General features: G+C 40.7%; 1 protein-coding gene across 8 annotated transcripts in view; it reads left to right on the plus strand.

Annotated features, from left to right (window-relative positions):
• Window positions 1-21,685, plus strand: part of NFIB (nuclear factor I B) — a 362,435-nt gene that overhangs the window by 337,150 nt on the left and 3,600 nt on the right. For 5 of the 8 annotated variants that reach the window (XM_069238881.1, XM_069238898.1, XM_069238917.1 and 2 more), the window contains one exon: window positions 17,711-21,685. This exon is cut by the window's right edge and continues 3,600 nt beyond it. In XM_069238881.1, the coding sequence (XP_069094982.1) occupies window positions 17,711-17,840 (130 nt within the window). In that variant the 3' untranslated portion in view covers window positions 17,841-21,685. Of the gene's footprint in view, window positions 1-2,889; window positions 2,926-17,710 lie in introns of all 8 variants that reach the window. The other 3 variants (XM_069238864.1, XM_069238857.1, XM_069238890.1) reach the window with 1 other exon arrangement.

A 21,685-nucleotide genomic window follows, 5' to 3' on the forward strand; every position in this document is an offset into this window, starting at 1 on the left:
ATTGAGAGCACTTGTGTATCAGGAGCCAGTGTAGTTCCCTAAGTTATGATGTGGTGTGAGCTCTGTATGGGAGGTTGAGGATGAATGTGGCTGCTGAGTTCTGGATGGTTTGTAGTCTTCTAGTGAGTTGCTTGGTGATTGTGGTGTAGAGGGTGTTCCCATAGTCCAACTTCATGGTGACCTGGGCGTGGGTAACAGTTTTTGTAGTGTTGCTTGGGAGCCAATTGAAGATCTTCCTCTGCATCTTCAGGGTGTGGAAGCAGGATTTACTGATGGCGTTGACTTGTATGGCCATGTCCAGTTTGTTGTCAAGGATTATTCTGAGGTTTCTGGTGTGGGTTTGAGTTCGACCAGCCACTAGTTGGAGTCCCATTGTGAGGCGTTCTTGCTTAAGATCACTACTTCTGTCTTGTCAGTTTTGAGTTTAAGACAGTTGACTTTCATCCAGTTAGCAATGTCGGTCATGCAGGTGGTGAACTTGTTTCTTGAGTTGGGGGCCTTGTCTGAGAGGGAGAGTATGCGTTGCTTTTAGTCTGATGGATGTTGATGTCCTGTTCATAAATGACTTTTTCCAGAGGGATTATTTATGCGTTGAAGACTTTGGAGTTGAGCGATAAACCTTGAGGCACTCTGGAGATGAGTTTGCAGTCTTTCGAGGAGAAAAGTGCCAGGTTGACAGTTTGTGTTCTACCATTAAGAAGGATCTAGCAGAGAGCAGATCCTTGGATGCCAGTCTCCATCAGGTGCCTGGTGAGGATTGGGTGTAAGACCATGTCAAATGCCACAGAGAGGTCCAGTAGAATAAGAGCTGCAGGGTCTCCTCTCTCAAGGAACATGCAAATGTAATCTGTGCCAGCTACAAGTGCTGTTTGTATACTGTGGTCGAGCCTGAATCTGTACTGCATGGTGTTGAGGAACTGGTGGTTGCTAAGGTGGTCAGCGAGACTCCGGTTGATTTGTTTCTCTATGACCTTTCCTTGGTATGGTGGGAAGGAGATGAGCCTGTAATTGGGAAGCGTGGCTGGGTCAGCAGATGGTTTCTTGAGCAGGGGTATAATGGTGTCATGTTTCCTGGTGTTTGGGAATGTGGCTGAGACAGTGGAGGCATTAAGGATGGGCGTTAGTGCTTTGATGATTGGTAAGAGTCCTTTGGTGTAGGATTGTTGGGAGCAAGAGTCAGATGGAGTCAGAGTGGATGGTCTTTGTGATAGCAGTGATTTCACCAGTGACAATAGCAGGTCACCTGGTCAGGGATAGGGCATCGGCTGTGGTGGGAAGTTGACTTGTGACTGTGTCCAGTTGAGGATCAAAGTTTCTATATACGAAGGTGATTTTGTTACAGAAGAATTCAGAGAGTTTGATGCGAAGGCCTTGCGGAGGGGTGATGTAGCTGGAGGTGGTGTGATGAAATCTTTGATGATGGGGTAGATTTCCTTGCTGCTCATAGAGCTGGCATTGATGCAATCTGCAAGAGCTATGTGCTTGGTGTTTCGTACCTGCTGGTGGTAGCGTCTTAGGACTGATTTGAAGATAAGATTACTTTTTGAGTTGAGCTTCAATGTATTCTTCATCAATCTATGTTGTCACTAGATCACTGTGTGTGTGTGTGTATAATAAAATCCACCGGGGTGCAAGTACCATTGGTGCAGCATGTGCAGTGGCACATCCAACACTCAACAACCAGCAAAACCTACTTTTGAAAAATCTCCTTTCAGATTCTCTCTGGAAATTGTATTATTTAGTTAAGCTGCAATTTTAAGACATATCTCATCCCACAGCAACTCTAAACTGAAACACAAAAGTATACATAGCTGTGTACCCCAACTTTCACTCTACCCGAAGCTCTTAGAGGTCAATTGAACCTTGACAATTGCTGTCTTTTACTACTACAGCTTCATTGAAAGGGGTCATTTTCCTTACTTGCACCAGGGCCCATGATATGGTTGGTATGCTACTCCAATCCGCCTGCAGTTGAAGAGATAATGTGCCAAGTAGGTGGTGGTACAGTGCTTAAAAGTTATTGTCCAAGCAGGTGCCAATGGTAATAAAGCATGCAAACATATGTAAAACTGGGCAGAAAGATCTATACACACACAAAATGCAGTCGCTTTCAGAACTCATACATACATTTAACATCTTTCTTTTTGATGAATACATTAATTCCAATTTTGCACTAGATGTTTTCATATTTGGAGGCTGACACGCAGCAGAATCCCAATATCCATTCTACTTATTAAAACATGCTCCTTTTTGATTCAAATATCATGATGATAATTAGCCACAGCCACATCCACTGTGGTAGAAAAGTCCACATGAACCAAGTAGATTGATGAGTTTCGCAATCATAAATTTGCTCTCTGTCAAATGCACATTTGTATTTGATCCTTTGTTGTGTATAAGGGTCTTTCTCACTGCTGGTACATAACTTTATGTGCCTCATTAATACTATCATCTCGTTGCACGGGCACTCTAGAGGACTGCACAGGCGTCCACCTTACATATTATCCCATAGATAGCAAATGGACTGAAAATGAATTTCTCCTAAAGACAACAGTCAGTATATGTGTTTTGTTAACAATTCACTTGTATGGATTGATCCGATTTTCATTGAAGCCAATCCCATTCAAATTGCAGTGTATACAGAATACATTTACTTGTACAATTTTCTTTTTTTTTGGTTCAATAATTATCTGGTGAAGCATTGGTTTATGTTACCATTAACCACGCCTATGTCCACTTCAGATTTATAGGATAGCACTTGTAATATACGTGAAGATAAATAACAGCATAAAACTCACCATCATTTTCTGGATTGCTCCCTTGATGAATAACAGAACCTTCACTTAATCTCACTTCCCTTCTTTTCCAACTCTTTTCCCTCCTCTGCAGGAGCCCCTCACAGATTCAGAACCCCACCTCTTTCAGGTATGCATCAGACCACTACAGGAACTGATCTCTGCCTTCAACCTCAACTATTGCAACTCTACAGCCACATGGACACATCGTTTACACTTATTCCTGTGTCATTGCTAATGCCTCTTAGTGACAAACCATTGGATGCGAATGAATCACCTCAAACCAAACACATAAGAAACAAAGATACTGGCCTTTGGTAAATGGACAATCTATCACTCATTCACCATCTGGTCAGAAGAGCTTGGCCCTCCTCCTAAACCGACTCTTCAAGTAAGGGATCTTGAATTGTTCACAGACATGAGCCACTCCCTGATTCCCCTCAAGTTAATCAAGTTACAAAGGGATCTATTTACATGCCGAGATGTCTGCATTTAATCTTGCATTCCGCAGTATTCTCTGAAAAGTATACACCACCATCAAGCTAGTAATCATGCATCTAGGCTACCCCAAAGGTACGTACCTCAGGATATCCTATCTACTGATTCAAAGTTATAGATAATCCAGAGAGCAGCTGCCAGACAACTTATTATACTTTAACATTACCTGGCCTTCAGTCTCCTAACTGACTGCCAATGACTTGACATATGTTCAATGCAGTGTGCATCCATCATTGTGCCATTCATGACTCAAGACCCCAATTGTTTCAGAAATCATTTGTGCCTACTTCCAATCCAGAGCTCTTCAATTTATTCTCGTTTCTCTCCTAGAGGAAACTCTTTCTCAGAGCCAAAGGCTAAGATTTGTAACTCACTCCCTGCAAAAAATAAGTAATTTGCAATCATCTTGCATTCCAATATGTGCGTGTTCTGTAATACGTTTTTGCAATAGTATGAGAAGTCAGCACACACAATTATCAGTCATTTAGAATCACCTATGGTGATTTAATGCAGTTTATGCAAATCTGTTCAAATACTTTTAAAATGTGAGATGCGGGGAGAGAGAATCATGTAAAAAGTTATACATTGATACATATGCTCGTATTTACTCTTTTGTGATCATTAGACTCACTCTATACTAGAGGTCATTTTTTGTGCAAGAACACCCCACCCTCAGATCTGTTCCAACTCTTCAGTGGAGATAATCAGAGATCTGTGAGATAATCTCCTTGTCTTCTTTATGAAGATTCTAACTGGCTGATTAGGCGCCAGTGGTGGAAAGGGAATCCTGGATTGTAGAGTTAGGCAGTAGATTCAAGTCTCCATGCCAGGGCCCAGGAAATGTGTGCCCTGTCTAAAGACTACAAAAGACCACTATGCTTGCAGATGAACTGTAAAACCCACATGGCCCATCTCAGATGAGCCTCTCTAAGGTACATGCAATATAGATCGACACAGAGCCGAATCCCCACAAATTATCACTTGCAAATGCAATTACAATTCCTAGCTGCCACTGTACAGCAGTGATATATAGAAATAACATCCGTAACCATGCACGAAGGCAAGTCACAGACAGCATGTAGAATCACTGTGCACATATACTCCAATACACGTGTTTAATCACAAGATTGGGGGTTCATTTAAAATATACCTGAGGTGATGCCCTTTTCTACAACCAATTTTAAGACGTCCATTTTCTGTTTGTAATACCTAGTACTAGAAGCAGATGTTTGAAATTTGCTGAGAAATGGCAAGCAACTTCTCTAATAAGCCTCAGGGAAGCCAAACTGAATCACTGCTCCTAATCACCAAAACCACTACCAGTATCCCACTTATCCTAACATCATTCATCCTAGCTCCATCAATTACTCCCAGCACCAAATTAAAAGCTCATGAGTCACCCTTGACTCAAAATGCTCTGAAGATGCCCAATTGAGATCGGTAGTCAGCACAGAAAAGGTGACTAAGTAGTTGTAGTATCTTTAGATGGCCCTGAATGCAGCAGTCAGCCAAGTGGCTAGATTAAACTCTCAGACTCCACCCCACTGATCCAGAAACACCAAATACTTTTTTAAGATCCTTTGCCGCATATACAAATGCATCTATGAATAGACCACAAACACGCCAGCAGCAAAATATAGTCCTTGTTTTTTGCACTAAAACATTTGGTCCAAATCACCTAAATGGGCCTGAAAAGTAGACAGAAGCTTTAGAGTCCCAGAAACCTGAAAATGAACAAGCTATATATACACCCATCTTCACAGACAAACCACTTCAATTTCATAAAGAAACCTTATAAACATTTTCTGATTCCATTGTTCACTCTTGTAAGAAAGACAGCCTTTAGTTTTCAGAGATGCAGTTTACACATCCATCTATCCATTCATCCTATCATTCCTTGAGTATTACCAGAACAGTTTGTTTTACTGAAATAACATACACATTAAGCTGACATATTAAATGAAAGATCTGAAAAAATAATGACCCTATTACATAATAAATGTAAAATATCATATAGCGTTATTAGAAGGCAGCCTAGCTGGGTGGGTAATGACGAATCATGATTTATTTTAGGTCAGAGTAAGGCATGGACAATGATATTTCTAAAGTGGCCCACTGTGCTGCACCAGGCCATTTGTACTAAGGGCCTTTGAAGTAACATGATTTGCCTAGGATCAACACTTTGTTCCAGTGAGGAAGACGAGGTTTGCGCTCATTGACAAGCTTCCTAGTTATGCACTCTGAAAAGATGTTTCCTACAGTCTCCCACTTGACAACAACGTTTTCAGTTCTTGCACGTGCTAATTTAGTATGCTATGTTCATTATGTTCAAATCAGTGTGATGCTTCATTAGAGACAGTGGCACAGTACGATGGCCGCCATCCTGGCTTTACTTTAGCCCACACCACAAAGAGCTTACTTGGCGTGGCCACGTATATTAATTTAGAGCTCCCACTGCCATATTTCTCTGTCGGATGCCCTTTGTTTGTTTATATTGATTCCATAATCCTGGTTCGCTGATGCTGGTGCTACATTGTTTAAAGGGATGAGAGCAAAAAGCAACATGGACCGGTTCTTCCATGGATCATAGTACTAAGAGCAACTGCACGACTGCATAAAAAGGAAGGCTTTGCCGCCTTTAATAGACTGCTGATGGTTCGAAGGCTAGAGTAGGACTGTCATAATTACAGGTGAGGCACTATTATGTTTTTTCAAGGTTTTCAAGGTAATATGGACCAAGACTCAAAGCCCATGTGCACTAGTAATAAAAACATAGGACAGGGCCAGAACGCTTGCATCCTTGAGCCATGCAACATGTAGTATAATCCAACACTCAACAACCAGCAAAACCTACTTTTGAAAAATCTCCTTTCAGATTCTCTCTGGAAATTGTATTATTTAGTTAAGCTGCAATTTTAAGACATATCTCATCCCACGGCAACTCTAAACTGAAACACAAAAGTATACATAGCTGTGTACCCCAACTTTCACTCTACCAAGCTGACAGGCCCCTTGATACCATTCTTTCTTTTGCTGTTTTCAGGAGTCCTCTTACTTTCCCTGCACTTTATACAGGCGCATCTTATCTGCAAAGCAGACTTCACTTCATTGCAATGTACACAGTTCTGCTTTGATTCACTTCTAATGATAATCTTGTCAAAATGTTTTGAAAACCCCTTTTTATAATGCTTGGAGGGCTGGTAATTATATCTGCAACTGACAGTGTAATTGTTGCCTGTGCATTCCTAAGAGCAGGCACATGTATTTTGCAGTTGTATTTTGAATGGTCTGACCAGAGACTATATATCCAAGGGTAAATGTTACCAAAGCGATATTTGGTTTGTCCGCAGAACTAAGCCCATGCCCTTTTCTACAACCCAGAACCAAAGTCGTGAGGCAACGGGTGAATACTTATGAAGCCAAGAACGTTCTGGGAATTTCGGCCTCTGGATTGGCGTGGCTGCGCGGGAAGCCACAGACTCCCACCCACTTTCGACGCCTTACTTCCGTTTTGCGAATTTCGGCCCTATTCAGAAACGTTTGCCACCCATAGCAGAATTCCGTGTCCTCTTCGTCAGTCAGTTCATCCCAGAAAACAACCATCAGTTTCGTGCTTGAAAGTAAACTCGAATGCCTGTAAAAATATACCATTCGCTGTGGACTTGATGTGAAGTTCATACAGGAATATCAAAATGTCGGCATAATATTGGAGCGAGTTTGCAAACGTTCGGCGTTCAGAGAAAAACATGAATAATATTCGGCCATCTTGGACATTGCAACTTATAATGTTCTTTGCCAAGGCTGCCCTATATAACAAGGTAGAAGAAGTACCGACCACCAGAAGGTAGACAGCAGTATTTCAGAGAAACGTGGCGATGTTTCCAAAAGGTCTGTGAGCCATTAGAAATATGTTCTGCTTTAAATTCTGTACACTGCGGTACTGTAACTTAGAGCAGGTGGCTTTTAATCGTTAATGATGGAGTAAAACTCTCCAGGTACGCCTAATTATGTGAGAATTGCCTCCAGGTTTGCACTCATGGATTGTGACAACACACAGCTCCCTGAGTTGTTTTACTCGGCAGGTAATGATCATATGCAATCTGTTATGTGCTCCCTGTCAGAGAAATATGCAATAGAAACATAAAAGATCTGTAGACCATGTGGCATAAATGCTGCGCGGTTTAAGGGCACAATATTATGTGTGTTTTGTCTCGCTTTGACTTGCTTCTCACCTCCCCGAGTACAGGTTATGAGAATAGAGGTAAAGCCACCCAAGTCCTGATCTTCATGCGTCAGCTGTGCATTCATGCTCGTGTTATCTCGAGCTTAACTACACCAACTTCTTTTATCACCTAATATCTTCACCTATATATAATTCCATATCTCCTATGGCTTCACTGGCTCCGTTTGCCATTGCCACCCAAAAAAGCAAGAGAGGTGACATTTGTATTAAAAAAAGGCAAAAACGGTATTAGTGAAAACTTTTATTTCCATGCTGTAGAGTAATTGTGCAACAGTTAGACAACGTTTAGTACACTGCTTGCAGTTTTGGTCAACACTATGAAAAAAAAGACATGGACAATCTCAGAAAGGTCTGGGAGGGATAGTGCATGAAGAGACAAAAAAGGTTATTCGGCTTATTCTTGTAAAGCAGTAAGCTAAGAGCGTGGCTGTCTGCAGTACATGCAGATTTATTGGCGCATATCCAGAAATAGGTACTGAGATTCAAAAAAAAAAAAAAAAACTTAACTTTTCATTAGGAGTGGCTTGAATGTCATCAATGTTTGGCTTACTATCAAGCATAGAATTAACATAGCACTGAATTCTGAACAGGCAGAGTTCAAAGGGAGTGTTGAACCACACCCACATCCCTCTGACATGGTGCAAGGCTCAACACTTCATTATCTTGTTAACAGTGGCGACTTCTATGCTGTGGCGGAGGAGCGTTGCCCCTCCCCCGTTAGCACCAGAACCTGCAAAGCTTTCACAATAATTTTACTATACCTTTGTTGTGAAACGGTTGGGGCCATGGGGTGACGAGCACCGAGGGGAGTACACTGTGCACTCCCCTCAGAGCACATGTGTGTTGCCGGGCTGGAGAGAGCCTGCACAGGCTCCCAGTCTGCCTGGGAGCGCCCAGCCAGGGCGTTCCCAGCCAATCCTGACACTGCTCTGAGCAGCATCAGGATTGGCCACAGGGCAGACTGGGAGCCTGTGCCTGCACTGCAAGACTGAGGAGTGGCGGCGCAGGAGATGCGGAGGTAAGGTTTTTATTTTGTAAGTTTATCAAAATTCTCCTGCCTCAGCGCAAGCTGTAACACTCGCCTGCCGCAATGGCTTGTTAATGCTTGCATCCTTCCCTTTTGCCAATGATATTTACTCGCTGGTCTTAGAGCTCTTTTTCAGGCAGTACTCTGTAAGCAGAGCTCAGGGAATATATGAAAGATGAACTTTCAAAAGAGTACCCACCTGCTGATTGGATTACCAATGCAGCATGCGCTCCCTTCCATGCATTGCTGCGTTTTCACAAGTCATCTACATTACAATATGAGCAAGTCATTACAAGTGATCCAAGTCATCTGCATTTCAAATTAAAATTTGCATTTTGAATAACCTGCCTAAATGGAAAGGTTGGAATCTAAAAGGATGTTTGGATTCCTGATGTGGATACCAAACTTCAAGTCTAAGCTAATAGATTTTGAAATTTAAAGGCACTATGGGGCATATTTACTAGAAAGTGATGCATCGATCCGGATGCGTCCGTTTTCTTGCATCACCCCGGCCTCACCTGGCAACACTATGATTACGGCGCACCATGTCAGTCGTTAGGACAATAGCGTCACAATTTTTAACGCTAGTGCAGCAAAGCACAGGGGAACCATTGATTTTGATGGGTGCACCATTTTAACGGCTGCTCTGGGCAGGCATTAAAAATAACTGAAAAGATAGAACAGTAAAATGTTATAAATTTCACTGCACCATTTTTTCGGGCCTCCCTGTGTGGGAATGCCCCCCTACATACATTATGCCTGGCGCAAGCATAATGTGGCGCAACGGCTTAAAAAGTGGCGCAATGCAAGCATTGCACCAGTTTGTAAATACGGAGCAGGAGAAAGGCCTCCTCAACGCCACCTTAGCATTAAAAAAAATGATACTAGGGCAGCCCAAGGTGGAATTATGGGTTTGTAAATATGACCCTAAGTGCTTTCATTCACCACCAATGCCACCCCTAACCAAGTCTAATTAAGGCAATACCCGTTATTTGCATTTAACTCTGAGGCTCCTAAAGATAATTGTAAGTCTTGAAACTGTTATCAAACTGCAGTGGAAGTCAAGTATAGTATCATATACTAAGATATCATGGGAGCTGATTCCACAGTTCCCAAGAATCTTTCCCCAGGATCAACTCTCTGAAATCTTGAGGGATAAGAGTGTCTTCCGTTTTCAAGCTAAACATGTGTGTATCATGAAACCTTTGCTTTAGATATTTTGCGCCTAGCCAAAGCCTTCCTTGTGGATTGCCTCTGTCTTACAACAGATTCTACATTTTACTGGCCGTGAATACAATGGCAAATGGTGTGCAGCATACCTACATAACAATCCAGTAGTCCACAATAGATAGAATGTTTTCCTTAGGTAAAGCGGAGTGTTCCTTGTATTTCAGATCATGTAAAATATTCTGTGCTAATTATCAGTGATAAGTGCAGGCTTTGCCTACTTCCAAGATTTGCTTAATGAGAACTATTCAACCACCTGAACTCTGAGATTCTGCACACTTTGAGAAGTCATTGGGCTGGATCCACGTACACCCAGACAATAACATTTCAGACATCCTGGCCTGCGCTCTGCAAGATTTGGTGCACACTACCACTGTTGGAACTATTAGCTCGGTATCATCAGCATAAATCTGGAAATTCAAATGATATTCTTTCATGACTGGTGCATATGGCAGTGGCCAAAGAGAAGAGCCCAGCAGCACCCCACAGCTTATAACCTTAGAGTGAAATAGGTGGACTAGCCTCTGCATACAACTAAAAAAATAAATGTTGACATTTAGGTGCCCAGGAATATTTTATGATCTAGCATGTCAAACTAAGCCAAGAAGTCCAGTAAAATAATTATTGCCAGACACAAATTTGATCTTTAATTCACAATGGTGAAGGTTTGTTACGTGTCATGGCAGAAATCAAAATAGCCACCTAAAATATGGCAGGAATCCTTGAAGTAGATGCCTCCATAACTTATTAAAGCATTAACATGGAGCAGAGAGATGGCAGAACATTTGGGAACCCAAGAGATTATTTCCCTCATAGAATCTCTCCTTCACCCTTATGGTGTACCTTATCATATGGGAAAGAGGTGATCCAGTTCAGCATAGTAAAAAAGCCCCCCATTGTTCCTTGATTACATATAGAATAATACATTGGTCTACGGCTGGCTTGTCCAACATATGGTCTACTGCTCACAATGTGGCCCTCCAGTGCCTTTTATGTACCCTGCTTCCATGTGTTCTTTTGAAGCACATTAGCCACAACTTGTCCCACTTCCAAAAAAAAAAGGCAACCCCTGCTTGTAAGTTGTGCATCCTGGTGCCCAAAGGCAGGATAGGCGAAAAAGAGCATAATCCCCTCCTCTCCATACCGCTTGTTAATTATAGCATGAGTGGGCGTTGGCAGGCTATTCGAATCAGTCACCTTGGTCTCAACTAGCCATCACGAGGTACACAGAGGCTCACCTTTTCCAAGGGATGACCAGCCCCCCACACATGCCTCTTTCTCCAGGCTGCATCCTTCTCTTTTCAATCCCCTTTGCCTGCACAAAATGTCAAGAAAACACTTACACACACCAATGTTTAGTCTGTGCAGATTTGTTTTCCTCGGTGGATTCATGAAAGACCACAGGTACTTGATGAATATATTTCATTACCTTTCTTGAAACTGTTCACTATAAAATGGGAGGTGTGCAAGGAATGCACCCACACCTACATTTAATTTGTTGGGAGATATATTGCTAGTCAGAAGAGGTGATTTATTCTTTCAGGACGTTTCAAAAGTAGCAAAAATAACATTCTTCTCATATTTAGAACGCCCAGTCCTGTATATGGTTTAGAATCTCTGTATCAGCACACATTGGCTGGATTTTGCAGCGCGAATATTTTTATCAGCGTTGCTAAGATACCTTTTTTTCTAATAGTTTGTCTTTACAATTAAGGCCAGTGAGGCTAGTCAAGGTTAACTCATAACATATAAACTTCATCCTTTGTACCTGCAAGGTTGAGTGTGGAGCTGGAAACACAGTTCAATCTGGATAAACATAAGAAACAGTGCTTCTATTTCATCCACTCCTTTACAGATTCATCAGGGGTTGTGGAAGGCGCTGCCTGGCCTGGGCTGATTAACAACATCATTTATGAGCAAGGAAAGTAGTACCACAGTGGTCCTCTTTCACGTATTCCTGCATGCCTTTGGGAATCAGCCCTGAAATGCCGATATCCCTATCAAAGAAAATCGGAAGAAGACACTGCCCATTCTTATTGTACTTCCTGTAGATGAATGTTCCATGAATATTCCCATTTTAGATGTTTTCAGGACAATTCACAAAGGCATGTGTGAGTGCGTAAAACAGTACAGGAGGAGTACAGCTTTACGCACTCCAACCTTCCTTTTTGAATAGGGCCTAAGATTCTGTATTCAGATGTTGATTATGGTGGTAATAGCGCAGCAGGTGAAAGTAAAGCATGATTCTGCACGTCTTATGTATGATGGAAACTAGTACCACATTTCGAGCTGGTAAGCACGGCAAATAGACTTTTGTGCATTAGCTGCTAGTGTACGAACAAGAGTAAGACTACAGGGACATCAGGTACATTGGCGCATGAAAGTCCAACATTTGGGAAATGCAAGTGCTCAGAGACTAAGCTGTATCATAACACATATCTTCCATATAAAGAAACATTCGCTGACTTCCGGTACAAAAACAAATACAGTTTAAATAAACAAATAAATGGCTTTGTAGTTTGTAAATGTTATTCCCCAGAATACTTGGTACAGTGTTTCCACTTAATTTGCTAGAAAAATAAGAATTGCATACCCTCTCTTTTTTGGGAAAGTTTTCCCAAAGAACTGGATTTTTGGGGAAAACGTTCGTGGGTGAGGAATTGGAGAAAAAAGCTATCTATTTCACACCCTCACAAAATGCAGATCACACAAATGGCCCAATTCTGACAGTGGAATAAAAGCTTTTTCACTCACATCTGGACTGTGAACCCACACAAACTTTGGCAGAGGGCCTGTCAATTAAAGAGATGCAAAGCTGTAAGAGTCATAAAACATGTTTAAATAAGACATGCACCTCATTTAAGAGTCAGAGCACTTCACAAATTGTATAAAATAGATGAAAAGAGAGAAACAGAGGGTAAATTAATCACAATCAAACATGACAAAACTATTGCCTCCTCCAGGAAGCTCTCGGTATTCATGATGATCTGTCGGTCTGCTGTGAGACTGTAAGGAGAGGTAGAGGAGCCCTCATGTCATAGGGAAGCAGCTTACCATGGCATATATGAAATAGTGTAGGTTTTCCTTTCACTGATGAACACACCATAACATCTCACGTCCCTGCAATAATTTGTGCATGCCATTAGTAAACATTAACTTAATTATTATGTTTAAGAATATTTTAGTGCTCTAAATTAAAGTAAGATATTGGGGGAGATTGTTTTTTTGTCTGTAATTGACTGCAAAGGTCCATGATTGGTGCGGTCAAGAAGATACTGTATATCTTATTCGCTTAAAATAGGTTGTGTCATGAGCACATTGCATCCATGCCGATAGCACAGGATGCACAGTTTGTGACCCAAAGTGACGTTGAACTGAAGCGGCATTCAGTACATCCCAGAGGTGTTCCAGTTTAAGGACCAGGTCCAAGGTGTACAAAGTCATTTTGCAGACGCATACTCAAATTCACAGGATTTGCAACTGCAAAATGGCTTTTTGCCATGTACTAAAACCCTTTTGCAATTTGAAAGCTCTTTCTGAATTGCAAAAGTGGTGTACTAACTAATTCCATATTGCAGTTGGGGAAGAGCATAAAACGGTTATCTCCTCCTAACTGTAAACTGTAGTGAGATGTATCAATTGTTAATGACCACAGTCATAGTTGCAAGCCATTGATAAGTTACTGACTCCTCAAACAGGAGGTGATTCATTGATAAAGGGGAAGTCATCCCCATTGAACAGCTTTCCACTTGGTGTTTGTGTCAGACAGGCTCAAGGGGAGCAGCGACCTACTCACAAAGATGTGTTCCTAAATGGGTTATTTCTCTTTAAAAACATGGGATGCATTAAAATAAGTTTCACATTGGGGGATGATCATCTGCTGCTTCTTGCAGGTCACCATTTCTGAGTTTGTAGCCAATAATAGGAGTGTCGCAAATAGCGATCTGCCTAATTAATATTCAGTAGGCAGGTCTTTCTGAAGATATTGTGACGTGGCACGTTAGTACATATGCAGCATTGCAAAATCAGAGACAGGTGGCCAATCGTTACAATTTGCAACCACTATTTGTGAAGTGCCTCTTAGAACATATGTCCCGGCACCAGCAACTCTAAATATGCACTCAAGTATTTAAGGTCTTTGTATTCTCACATTAAGGTGATGGGCTAAACAGGTACTTCGAGATTTTGTGAATCGGATAACTTATAAGTTACTTATATCTTTAGTAAGTGTTCTGTAAATGTTATGGTTGAGGCAGATAGTTCATATAAATTATTTCATCCAAAATAAAGTATTTTCTTAATGGCTTTTGAAATGGTAAATGTGTAAGATTTGTGTCTGATGAGAAAAAGTCAATTTGTACTGGGGAAGTAACTGAATTGTTAAATCAAACAAGAGGTTAGGTTTACAAGGGAAGATTTACAATCCATGTCCTTACTGGTGGGCATTGGGAGCAGATGTCATAGTCCAATTCCCACAGTGGATATACGCTTATGGTATATAGCCTTTATTCTTGCTAAGGAGGGAAGACATAACTCTTTGAAAGATGATGCCACCAGTGAGTTGTAAGTCATAACTCTCATGAGAGAGTTGTAAGAATCAGACCATGTGCTACGCCCCGATTATGTGTCATGTTTATACAACTGTGTACTGTATTCCCACTGGTCTTTTTCTGATCTCACCGTTCTTTCTCGCTGCTCACACACTCTTTGACCTGCTTATATCTGCACGTCAAACAATTTCTCCTATTGCTTCTGCTTAGTAATGAACAGCAACATTTAATTTTCTTTGGTGTCCGCTGCTTTTATTTAGACCAGCAATTCATCAGGAAAATTCTACACAGCAGCCTGACCATCTAATATGGTCTTCTGGATACAGACTGAACACTTGAGACTTATTCTTGAGCCCCAGGCAGCCAATGTCATGCACGGAAATTTCTAAACTGCATACTCATTCCGGCAGGCATAGGTACTCTGATCACCTGCACTTGTTCACGGTGATGCATTAAATGGTTTCACCTCACCAAAACAGTTAAAAGGAAAACAAAACAGTCACATTTCAGCCACACCTGGCCTTGGCTGATCTCGCAACCAAGGCTGTGTGAAACTAAAACACACTGGGCTTTTTCCCCTTAACTGTGTTGGTGAGATGAATACATTTCATTGATCACCTTGAAGGAGTGCAGCTGAAATTATTGGTAAAACAATAGATGTTGTATGTTGGAAGAAGAGTCCAACTGCTTAACTTCACCCCACATGAAGTGCGCCACAGGATCCAAGAACCACACCGTAAGGTAATCTGATTCCCTAGCAAGTGCCCTTAACAAGGTGCAATGAGTTCCAAGTACCAGTGCCATAGAAAAGGGCTCCCCAACATTCAAATGCCATACAAATGAAACACTAAAGTCAGTGTCTGTTGTCTGTAAAAATACCCTGCGAGACACTTCCTGACATATATACCAAAGGCTATTCTTTTAAATAGGAGGACGCTCAACGCTACTCGCGGACCACTCCCTGAAATATGTCTGCATTCCATGAAAAGAAAGACTCACTGAATGTTTTAAAGGAGAATATCATATTTTTTAAAATATCTGAACAACTGCCCTGTGTTGAATAACCCCCAGTGCCTACATCAATTACTTGCACAGAATGTTGCCCATTACGTATATACAGTCCTGATGTGGATACATGATTGGTCTTTCCCATATCCCAGTTAAGGAGAACATCCAATGTGCCATGTTGACTTACAAAGGTACGTCCACCCCCTGGTTTCGTATTTTTTGGACTTATCTGTCAGAAAAGTTGAGCATATTGACTACTTCTCATGTATCGGTGTTGAATGTAGCACCGTCAGTAAAAACACTCTTTGCGCCACACTTTATTCAGTGTACTTTAAAGCAATGTAAAGTGCATTTGGATGATTGTACTGGTTGCTGTATTCATAGCTGTCAGGTAGCTGCTTGTCCTGAGGGTGACCTGCAGCCAGTGCTTAAGTTGAGCAGGTGGTTGCTGATGGGGCCCACCGGCACTCATTTTTGGGGACCAACTCTTATTTTTCCTCATCAGCTATTGACCACGGCCAAGAGAGGTAAAAACCCACAATATTCACTGTAACAAAAAGAGGTAAAACACACAAAAATGAAAGGAAGGAGGGAGAGAAAGACGGAAAAACCATCAAAGGGAGAAAGGAGGGACTGGCAAGAGTAAGATAAAGGGGCAGGGAGTGTCTGGTAGTGGATTAAAGACGCCTGTGCAGCCTTAGTATAAAGGGCACCAATTTTTTCATAAAACTGCTGGAGCAGAGTTTGATCATCCGGCACTCATTCTTTTAAAAATCAAGCACTGCCTGCAACCAGTTTTTTTTTTAAAAACAGACCTAACCATACTGTAATTAGTAAAGATGTAATTGGGAAAATGAAACACTGCAAGTCCCAGCGTACTTACGCACAAAAAGATAGGACCGTAGTAAAGATACTACTCATACGTTTGTTTTTGAATAGCAAAAACTTGAAACTTCCACTAAAGTGTAAGTTAATCTGTTTGAATCAGGCACTTGGTGTTCAGAACCCATTCATGATAAATATCTGTTTGTCCTTATCCAGTTACTCAAGAGTAGCACATTCTGTCTGATTTACTAACTCTAATCGTTTGAATGTCATGTGGGTCCTTTGACCACTGTGGTATAGGAGGTCTCATACTTGAGGCATCCTCGCAAAGCCTTATGCCTTTGCTTCTGAGATGCCAGATGTCATGGTTCTTCCCGAAAGTTTGCATTGAAGCTAGCATTTTTGCACTACCCACAACGGTGACCACTCATTCTCAGGAGTAAAGGGGCGGCAAGGAAAAGAGAGAGAACAAGAGAGAGGGAGCTGTTGAAATAGGCCGAGAAGAAAACATAGCTGGAGTAAAAAGGCATTCAAAGAGTGAAACTAAGATGGACTGACAGGTGACTAGCAAAGTAGTCCGACTTATATATCGGAGTGATACCTACCTTTTGTTTAACCGTAACTGGCCCAGAGGAAGACGGTTGTTTGCTTTCTTCACGACATTTTCGATGCCAATAGACGGCTGCACTTGCAACATCCCGTCACATCCGGTCAGCACCTTTCTATTTCTTCTCCCTCGGTTGGCCATTAGCATAAGCACACTTCATAATTGTTCTTGCTAACCGCCCTTTCAGAAGAGGTGCCTCAGTATTTTCCAAATTAGCTTTGTTCAAGGAACAACCAGCTCTATTGTTCAGAAAAATAAGTGTGGGAAGATGAAGGAATTCAGTGAAAAAATTGTACCTTTTTAATGCGGTACATTGTGCTGGGTCGGTTTTGTAACCATGCTGATTTCATAAGATAATATCCGATAGCCTCTCTGGCAAACCGTCGTGGGGCCGTTGTTCACATAAAAACGTTTAGGACAGTTTGAGGGAATATCAGACATGAGGCTTTCTGTAAGGAGCAGACAACAAAACATTTTTTTAGAAGTAAAATCAATTTGCAGTAACCACCGCAATAGCCAGCATTAGATCTTACCATCGCTGGATGCACTGAGATTATGCTCTAGCTCTGAGCTTTGTATGCATGTTGTGTGCATTGCATATACTGGAAGAACTGTTGACGTTGGTTTAATATCATTTACTTCATTTGTGTGTTGATTTTACTGTACTTTGAGTTACTAAATGTGCCTAGTGTTGAAGTACTCTTTTTCAAAGACTAATGACTTTTCTGAATGTTGGTAAAAAAAAGTGGCAATGAAGAATTCCAATACAGGGCCTTAAAATGTCCTGAACATTGCATGTATAGGTGAATGTATAATTTGTAGTTAAGGAGAGAGGGCTTTGTCTGAGGTGAGACTTTGCTGAAAGTACTTTTTAATAGTTACTCAATGTATGTGGGTAAACCAACTGTTCCTCTTTTTTCTCTTTTGCAGTCCTGGTACCTGGGCTAGTTTGGTTCCATTTCAAGTATCGAATAGGACGCAAATCCTGCCCACCAATGTCCAGAACTATGGGCTCAATATAATCGGAGAACCCTTTCTACAAGCAGAAACGAGCAACTGAGCTAAGAGTGCCCACCAATGTTTCAGAAATAAGGACGATGGGACAAAAAAATGAAAAAGAACTATGAAACTGATGAAAGAGAATAAAACAGACCAGCAATTGCAGCACTTACAATCACTAATTCCCTCAAGGCTGAAACTCTGATGACATGAACACAAGGTGTTGATATTTCACTGAGGGGTAAAATAGCTGCCCCGGCTGAACTAGCCTTTGTTGTCTGAAGTCCGCTGGGAAATAGATGTTCTTGTCTCTCTCTGACAGTATATTTTAACTGACTTCTAGATGCCTTAATATTTGCATGATAAGCTAGTTTTATTGGTTTAGTATTTTTGGTGTTTACGCATGGGATCACTATTCCTAACCTTTCTCACTGAACAAAGGCTAGTGGACAGCAGCCAGGCTGCAAAATGACAAGGCCCATAAGCCTATATATATGTATATTTATATATATGTATGTTACAGTTTATAAAAGATAACATAATGTTTGGTTGTCAGTATATTCTGAAACATCATCCCCTTAACTCAGCTATTTGAGAGTTACCAGGATTGATATGCAAAATTTGCTCAGACCGAAAGGCAAGACTGAAGTAAATGCCTCTATGAAGGTGTAAAAAGTGTTACCTTCTCATGCAACAGGGAAATTATTTTAGTAAGTCCCCGGGAAAGAAGTACTTATAGGCAATTGTGATCCACAAATTATGCCCAAAGGGGGATAACGATTAGTCCTTCCTCCCTCAGACTCTAAATCGAGGAGACAAAAAGTAATTTGAAGCATTTTCTAAGAAACATGTTACCCCCTCTCCCCTTTCCTGGTTTTGAGGGTGTCGAAAGGTGTTGGAACCCAGAGGAATGACGTACATGAGAGGAACGAATATGGAGATGTAGCACTTACCGTATATTGGGCTTAGCTTCCTAACCTTCCAAAGGGAGGATATTATTTATTAATGAATTTACTGTTTGCATCATGGAAATCTATGCGTGTACAGAAGGTTTTAGGGAAAAGGCCCTGCATCACAGAGACATGAGCAAGAGGCAAATTCTAAGTCATAAAATGGGCAGAGCTTTTAGCTCACAAACTGCAAATGCCGGCAGGGATACAGTAAGAAAGTACACTCTGAGTAAATTGTCTAATTGCAGGGTGTCCACATCTTGCATGGTGCTGTCTAACAATTCAAGTCTTGTTCAACAAGTTTCCTAGCATTGACAAAACTGAAACCTGCATGGGCAGACACATTTTGCCTCACTGTCTCTTTAAAAAATATATATAAATATAGTATATATCAAAACTACTCTTTCCAGTAATCCTAATTTGCACGAAGATATAATGTCCACATTACGTGCCTTGCCTTGAAATATAAAAAGGTGACATCACTACACTTGTTTTGCTGCATTCATTATCATTTTAAATCTTTACCATTTTTATGACAAAATATTTTGTATGCCAGAGGAAAAAAGAGAAATATGTGACATCATGGATTTTTTAGACAGTTATACCTTTTTCTCACATTTATAATGCATATCATGGCTGTGTATAGCTGCCGCTTAAGGAATTGTAATCAACCAGCAATATTTTCAGTATTTTTGGTGTTTTTCTATTAACCTTTCATGTTTTTCATCTTCCAATTAATATTTGGGGGAGGGAACCGGCGGGGAGTTGGGCCCGCGGGAGGAGTATGGGGGGTGTTCAAATTTATACAAATTATGCAATACCACGTTTGGCCTACGTAGATTGTGCTTTTAGCTGTATTTGTTACACTAGGTAAGTTCGCAGATGAAAAAAAAAGAATGATGTATGCTTTTTTTTGTTTGTTTTAATTGACCAAAGTGGGTACTGCTATTATTGCAGTGTAGGGAGGTCCTGTTGTGTACTGAGAGATGGAAAGGGTCCTTTTTTTGTTTTTATACGTGCATATATATATTCTGGGGCAGGGGCTGGGGAGGACGGATTTTTCCCTTTTCAGTGTACCTGCAATGCAATGCAACCATAGCCAGGCACGGGCTGCAAAATGACTGTACTGTGACAAACTATATTATAAGGTTTCCTCTTTTTAACTTTCCACTTGGGGTGCAAGCTGAACACATTTTTGGATTATTAGTAAATAAAAAAAATAAAAACAATGGATTCCGCTGGAGGCAGACTTGACTTGAGGAAATTGTTTAAATTTAACAAAAAAAAAAAAAAATAACAAAAAAAAGTTTGATGGGAGAGCAATCAAAAGTGCATTGAGTTAATGGGAAATTCACTGTAATACTGCATGCACATTGAGGGCCTGGATGACTAAGAGCCTCCACAGTCGTGGTGGAATCTCTGCACTCGTGGTGGAATCTCCGCATTGCAGTTTCTCAATGCAGAGACTGCCACGAGTGCAAGACTGCCCCATGACTGCGGAGGCTTTTTGTGAATTGGACCCCTTGTGTTGACAATTAGTGGCGGTCCCTATTATGCAGCTTTCCAGGTATTGCCGAGAAAAATGCATGATCATTCTATAATCTATAAAATCTATAGTAAAAGACCATAACAAAGTTCTATTCTGCACTTCTGGGAGTTTATAAACCTGGAGCATGGTGGGAAAGGAACACTTTGTTACTCTTCTTGAAACAGGTTTTTTAGTGAAAAGCTCCTCTTTGAAATAAAAAAAACTATTTAAATTGGGCAATAATATCCATGGTTCTAATATTACCCTGTTGCGACTGCATGTTGCTTCATGGGACACAAAGTACAGCTGCTGTTATACATATTGAGGGAACAGCTGCAGGTAGTATATGAAGTCTAATTGCTGCTTCTGCTGCTTCTTTAGCATAAGCATGTAGACAGTGCAATAATAACACATCACTACTACTATGCACTGTGATTGTTTACAAAGCTGGTCCTCCAATGAAAGCTCCCTTCAACACATGTAGGTTGTATTTCTGTCTGGTCGCTCAGTTGTTGTTCATTTTAGATCTGCAAACCCTTTGCAGTGTCCATTACATTTTTATTACTTGCCATTAAGCGCATAATATTGTCAAGTTAGAACCATTCTACAGAAGAAAAAGTTTAAAACATTAGTTTTAACTCATAATGTTTTCAGATATAGATGTGCAAAAGTAAAAAAAATATAAACAATCCTATGGTATTCATTTTTCAATGTCCTAACACAGTGCTTGAATTGGAGATATATGTGTAAGTACTCACAATCCCAGAGTTTTTGTTCGCTACTTAGGATTGTCGGTACTCTCTCATTAAAATTTCTGAATCTCTGCTGAAAAGTGTAGGTATTCTACTTTCAAAATTAAAGAAGTGCAGGAACTCAAATCCTGCCCATTTAAATATGTCAACTTTCACCAAAGCCTTCTAAATCCAAAGTCAGACATGTTTGTGTGATATTGGATTGCAAAACATTAGCAAGGTAAGAATTTGCTTTTCAAAAGAGTGGAATGTCAATGGTCAGTGGTCTTTTAGATTCATGCAATCACAGAGAAAATGCCTGAATGAGTGTCAGTAACTCTAAATTTGAGCTCTTTTGTTTCTACATAAGTTCACCCTAAGGCAACACCTTTCACAATCTCAATCATTTTTTGAGAATCCGTGATTCTAAATCATAGGATAATAAATTAGTAACAGTCATGTAGAACAAAATCTGGAGGTCTAGTTTCAATTTGGACACTTGGAAGCCTACTAATAAAGCTACATTTAAAAGTAGGCTATCTATCAACAGTTGTACATTTCCATGAGAACTACACTTAAAAGTAGGCTATCTATCAACAGTTGTACATTTCTATGTGAACTACACTTAAAAGTAGGCTATCTATCAACAGTTGTACATTTCTATGTGAACTACACTTAAAAGTAGGCTATCTATCAA

Source organism: Pleurodeles waltl, chromosome 1_2 (genome assembly GCF_031143425.1).
Source record: "Pleurodeles waltl isolate 20211129_DDA chromosome 1_2, aPleWal1.hap1.20221129, whole genome shotgun sequence".
NCBI lineage: Eukaryota > Metazoa > Chordata > Amphibia > Caudata > Salamandridae > Pleurodeles > Pleurodeles waltl.